The sequence below is a fragment of the Pinus tabuliformis genome, chromosome 7 (genome assembly GCF_031772625.1).
Source record: "Pinus tabuliformis cultivar Carrire ecotype Pingquan chromosome 7, CPIR1, whole genome shotgun sequence".
NCBI classification, from domain to species: domain Eukaryota; kingdom Viridiplantae; phylum Streptophyta; class Pinopsida; order Pinales; family Pinaceae; genus Pinus; species Pinus tabuliformis.
In genome coordinates, this window is record NC_142293.1 from 516,809,390 (window position 1) to 516,815,530 (window position 6,141).

General features: G+C 40.6%; 1 protein-coding gene across 1 annotated transcript in view; it reads right to left on the reverse strand.

The window, feature by feature from the left end:
• Positions 1–5,787, reverse strand: part of LOC149248335 (protein ABC transporter 1, mitochondrial-like) — a 158,332-nt gene extending 152,545 nt beyond the window's left edge. The window contains exon 1 of the mRNA XM_089449139.1: positions 4,677–5,787. Coding sequence (XP_089305265.1) covers positions 4,677–5,488 — 812 coding nt within the window. The 5' untranslated portion in view covers positions 5,489–5,787. The remainder of the gene's footprint in view (positions 1–4,676) is intronic.
• Positions 5,788–6,141: the final 354 nt, after the last annotated feature.

Genomic DNA, 6,141 nt, shown 5'->3' on the forward strand with positions numbered 1-6,141 from the left:
TCTGAGGAAATCTCTCTCTGAGAGAATCGACAAAGAGGTACGATTTCTAGTTCGTGAGTTTGCAGAGGCAAAGGAAGTGACGCAGAGCCTCAACGCAGTGCTTAAAGGGCGCAGTTTCTGCCGGGGCAGAAATATGCTAGAAAAGAACGAAGACACATAGAAGGGGAATTTTCTCCTCATAGAACTTTTTGCCAAAAAGTTCGAATTTCTCACTTGTTGAGCATTTGGGCAGTGTTGAGGAGTGATCAGAGAAGTCAGTTCAACAATTGAGTGAGATGGCATCGCATGGGCACAGAGATCAGGACAAGTTGGAAGGAGCTTCCAACTATGTCATATGGAAGACCAGAATCTTAGTTGTTCTGGAGGAGTACGATCTCAAAGCCTGCGTCAAAAGTGTTGTAGTTGTTCCTACTAAAAACGATCAAAAGAAGAAGTACAAGGACGAGCAGGGGAAGGCAAAGAGGCTTATTCTCGATGGAGTTCGAGATCATGTGGTTTCACACTTGCAGGACAAGGATACAGCCTGAGGGATGTCGGAAGCCTTGTCTTCTCTGTATGAAGGCTCTTCCGAACAACAGAAGATGTACCTAGAACAGAAGTTGCAACAGACATTGATGCAAAAGGGAGAAGAAATCAACTCCTATCTTCAACGTCTTCAGGACACTAGAGACCAGCTTGTTGCAATGGGGTCCACTCCTCCGTCTACTGCGATGGTAAGGATAGCCCTGAATGGAGTCTCGGATGAATGGCAAGTCTTCGTCCAAAGCATATTGGGCAGGGAAAGACTACCTTAATGGGAGGAGATGTGGGCAGCTCTTCAACAGGGGAATTAAGGAGGGACCAAGTAAAGGTCAACCTCAATGGCAGCAGTGGAAATGGCACGAAGACCAAGGAGGAAGAGGAGGAGGAGGAGGAGAACGCAGCTCTAGCATCAAAGGGACAGCAAAAGCAAAAGCAGGACATTTCGAAGGTGAAATGTTTCAGTTGTGGCGAGATGGGCCACTATGCATCCCAATGTCCTTTGAGGAAAAAGGATAAGGATGAGAAACATGATCCTAAAGCTGCTTCAGCAAAGATTGACAAAGATGAGTTTGCCATGAGTGCCCACGCATCTCCAAGAGGGAGATGTGGCGATATTGAGCTATAGTCAGGAGGGCTACATGTGGGCAGGATCCTTAAGGAGTCCACCACTTAGATCAATTCCTTGCTACGGAAGCCCGAGATTCAGCAATAGCGAGATGGACTTAGTGTCAGATGATGCAATGGATTGTTTAGATAGACAGATGCAGTAGCCCGAGACCAGGAGCTGATCAACGCAGAGCAAGGTTGGCACAATGCAAAAGTCAGCAGCAACGCAGAAGATTCAGAGGGTCAGAGACTAGAGCAGTCAGATTCCAACATTCATCGTACATAACACAGTTAAGTTCGACTAATTTTGGATGTTTTTCAGTTGCTTCTCTCAGCAACTGAGTCGCAGTACGAATGTAGTGTTAGCAGTGGCAGTGCTAACAGCATAGCAAATGCAACATTTAAGAGGGAGTTGTAGTACAGATGCAACAGTGGCAGTGGTAGTGTCATGGGCAGCAGTACAGTAGCAGCAACAGCACCGTGTTGGTGGCAACAACAATGCGGAAAGGAGGTGCTTCAAAGACAAAGCAGCATGGAGTTGGACATTGTTGCTAGAGCACTTTCCTTGCTAAGAGGGCGTGTTAGTTTTTGGTAGCATCAAAAGTGTTCTAGCCTTGAACATTGGTGGAGAGGCTAAGGCACATGAGTTCTAAAGAACCCAGAAACCGTTTGGTGAAATTCCACCCGAATTGTATTTTATTAAAATAATTAATATTTTTAATAGGGTTCACAAGTCTAAACTTATGAAAATTAAAATATTAATGGGTATTAATCAAAATATGGGTGAGAATAATCTAAAAGGAAGATCAAATCATGTTTTAATCTTAGCCATTGATTAGAGACTTAATCTCGGTCGTTGAAGTCTCAACAGGAAAAGTATAAAAAGGAGGCTTGGGGTTCAGTTATAAACACACAAAGAGATTGAGGAAATCGATTTTCTGAGGTGAGAAATTCTCATGAGGAAAATCAATTGGGGAGATATTGCAACTGAAGGGCAGGGATAGTTCGGGAATACTGACAAAGAGGCGGAGAGAAGCTTGTGAAGGCAGTGCAGTAGCCAGAAGGACTGACGTTGGGCCAGTCTGGGCCCACGCAACCTTGACATAGAGCCAGAAGGGCCAACGCAGAGGAGAAAGTTGCTTTCCACGCAAAAAGTTGAAACTGTCGGGGAAATGCCAAAACAGCCGGGAAAGCTAACACAGTGGGCAGAAAAGTTGACGCATAACCTATAGGGCTAACGCAGGGCTTATGCAAGGCCAGCGCAGATGTAGCCGAGGCTAGCCAGTTTTGCTGCTGGGTGAAGTGAGGTAAAACTCACTCAGATTTTCCACCATTGTATTTCTCTGTCACTGGTTTGTCGGGATGGCTACCAGCATTTGTATTCATAATTACTGCTTAATAATAGAAAACCCTCAGAGTTGTTGCACCGATTTTCCTGCATTAGGGTTTTCCGAGGATTATTTTGTCCAAAAATAACTGTGTCCTATTGTTAATTTTAGGATAACAATGGTATGTTCTATGCTTAGAGCAATTTTATTTCAATTTCTTTATTAGCCCAATATCAATATCCAATTTAGCAATCACATCAACATGATAGTAAAACGCAGATAGAACATAAACAATAGCAGTAGAAGACTAGCCAAGACAAGAGGACACAAGATATGGCACTAGCCAAGGACAAACCCCAATGTGGAGAAACCCTTGATCAATTCTTCTTATAATTATTCAAAAGTTCACCAAAGAGAAAGAGTACAATGTATAATATTCACTTGTCCAATTACAGTGAAAATCTGATCAGTCAAACAGCAGAAACAGAAAGCCCTAACCAGAAAGTCAACACTGGTCAACAGGGCAGAATTCTTCCTCAATTCAGCTCGGTCAAACCCAATCAACTTCGGCCTCCAACAGCAAGTCTAATCAGCCCAAAAATAGTCTGAAAAAGTCCAATCAAACCTGGTCAACAAAGGTCAACACTACAGCCAGCCCTAGCATAGTCAACGCTGGTCAAACAAGACTCAAAGTTGCCTCGGATTTTGTGCCCAAAACTGCGGCCTGCTCAAACAGAAATACTCACCCAAAACCGCACCAAAACAGGTCAACGTTGGGTCAACGCAAGTCAAAAACAACCTCTACAATTTAGGTCAACTCTGGTCAACGTTGGAAAAGAAAAACCCTTCATTTCCTTCACACGTGTGGAGAGCAGCTTCTGAATTTCGTACCCAATCAATGAAAGAGAGAGAAGATGTGAGTGAGTGAAGTGTCCAAAATGAGGAGGCATCATGTATTTATATGCAAACGTTGAAGATGAATAGACATGACTGTTGGGCTTCTGAGTCTACATGAGTTTGTTGGCCGACCTTGACAATTTGTCCATAATCAAAATAAATTCATAGTTCCATTTGTATAATGTCATAATGGGATGATCCTTAGATCAATCCAACACCTCTTGGAGAGAGGAATCCAAGAAAAATATGAGCTATCTCATATGAGCTGTCCAGTGTAAAGTTTGGCCCTAGTTGCCAAAATTAACACCTATGTATCTTGTTCTTTGCTCAGTTTCCTTGTTTCATGTAATCAAATTTAAAGTAGTGTAGACTGCAGAAGTAGTTTACTTCAGTATTCAAAAGAATAACTTGATGAATGTAATTAAAATCAAGTAGGTGAAATAGATTCAGATTTGTTGCAGTAGGAATTCCTGGAGGATTAGGAATTTTCACGATTACCTCCAGACATGCCTCACAAATTCACTTCCCTCCAATCACCAGCAATCCATGCATTATGTTCTTCCTGTTCAAAAGCTCCAGAAATGCAATAAGTCGACTATCCATATTGCATACGCTGTAGGACATTATATGATTTGTTTCTGCCACCATTGCCTTTGGACTATTTGGTGAAGCGGAAAGTTTGTAAAAGCCTTTTTCCTTGTCTTAATGACAACCACCTTACTATTGTCCTTATGATACACTTCTTGGCACCAAATTCCATCTTAAAGTTTTGCTTAGCCATTTCACTAACCGAAATGAGAAATCAAATTGTGATTCAACTCAGAAGCTTGGAGAAGGTACATTCATTATGTGGGTCTAGTTTGGACAGTCTTGGACTAGCAGAGATACTTTGGGCTTTAAAGGGTTCTAAACCAGTTCTTTATTAGCTTTAGCTTGGCCTGGTTATCTATCAGACCAAATTTTGGTTGTCGTTTATAAATATTTGAATATAAGTCTGCATTTCCTTATAGAAATACTGAACTTATTGGCAACCTAGGAAGCAAAAAGAGTAACATATACAATTGCGTGTAAATATGTGAATTATATTTCTGTTTTATCACTAATTTGGAACATGCTTAAAGAATTACCCACAATTGTAGTACCTTTTTTCTTAGTTTTCAAAGTTGAAAAACAAAATTAGTCAGAATTTGATTAAACATGACAGTTTTAATATTTCATTTATCGCTTGAACATTTCAGTTATGAAACTTCTTAGTTCGTTCACAAGACAAAAATCTCTCTGAATTAAGAATTGATCACAGGTACAAGTTGAGAGAACACGAACCCTAATGCTCGGCCGAAAGAAGTTGAAGGCACTCTCCGCTCCCGTGGCTTCCGCCTTTTCACCGGTGACAACACGGCCGGCTTGATTTCCATGGCATTTGAAACTTCACTAAACCCTGATTTTAAACTATTATCTTCCCCTGTCAAAACCTGCAAGCCATCCCCAGCCCCTGTCCTAGAATCTAGTAAAAAATTCTCTTGATCCAGAGATTCGACTTTAGTTTCTGAATCTTCCAGGATTTTATCTTGCTGCGAAGCATGACGTCTAATCTCTGTATCGGCCTGTTCTGAAAGAGCAGAAGATTCTTGCACTGGCAAGGAAACTCGAGATGCATCTGAAGCTAAAGAAATCTCGTTCTCTTGCCCCAGAGATTCGACTTTAGTTTCTGAATCTTCCAGGATTTTATCTTGCTGCGAAGCATGACGTCTAATCTCTGCATCGGCCTGTTCTGAAAGAGCAGAAGATTCTTGCACTGGCAAGGAAACTCGAGATGCATCTGAAGCTAAAGAAATCTCGTTCTTTTCCGATAGCCTGTTGATCTCTTCAGTTTTGGCGTTTCTTACAGAACTCTCGGCCGTGAAATACACAACACTGTTTTGAGGTTTTCTGGTTTCTGAGAATTCGTGTATGGTTCCTCGCGTCAGCCCAGTAACGTCCGTAGAAGTATTGAGAATGGCCTTTAAAGTCGAAGAAACAAAGCCCCCTATATCTCCATTTCGGATGAACTTAAACCCTTGGGTTGTCTCCACGGCCTCCTTGGCTACTAATGAAGCACCATCGATGATTCTTCTGAGATCTCGATATTTAGCCATGAGAAATTCGATGAAAGATGAAATGGAGATTAGCAAATAACAAAGAAGCAGGAGATTCCACAGTCGATCCGCAGAAGTGTCCAGGAGAATACTTTTTACCGACTGAAACTTTGAATTTCGTATGGAGTTTCCTGAAACAAAAGGCGTGCGAGCTGCCACGGATATACGTTGGAAACCACAGAGTTCTTTTGTTTTTTAAAAACGAAAATTAGTCAAACTTAAGTTTTCATTGTTCCATCCAGCCGCCCTCGAGGGCTGAAGAACCGAAATTCCGAAATAAACTCAATATTGACTTTATTGACGGCCCATTTCAGTGGGCATTTCGACGATGAAATGCCGCCAAAAATTAGACCAGCAAACACAGTTAAGAAATTGGAATTTACCAAAATTTATAAACGTTTTTTTTAAATCCTTGTAATATTGAAGTTAAGTTTAGGAAGGTATAATTTAAAATTAGTTCTAGTTTTGGATTTTTAAAATTGTTTATTTTTTTAATTATTACTTAAGTTAATAATTTGATATTTTTTTATAAGTAATATTTAATAGAAAAGGTAAAAAGATAGAGATTTTTTTAATGTTTAATATTATTTTTTGTTTTTACATTATTTAATGTGACAAGAATAAAGTGATATTCAATAGATAAGATGAAAAAG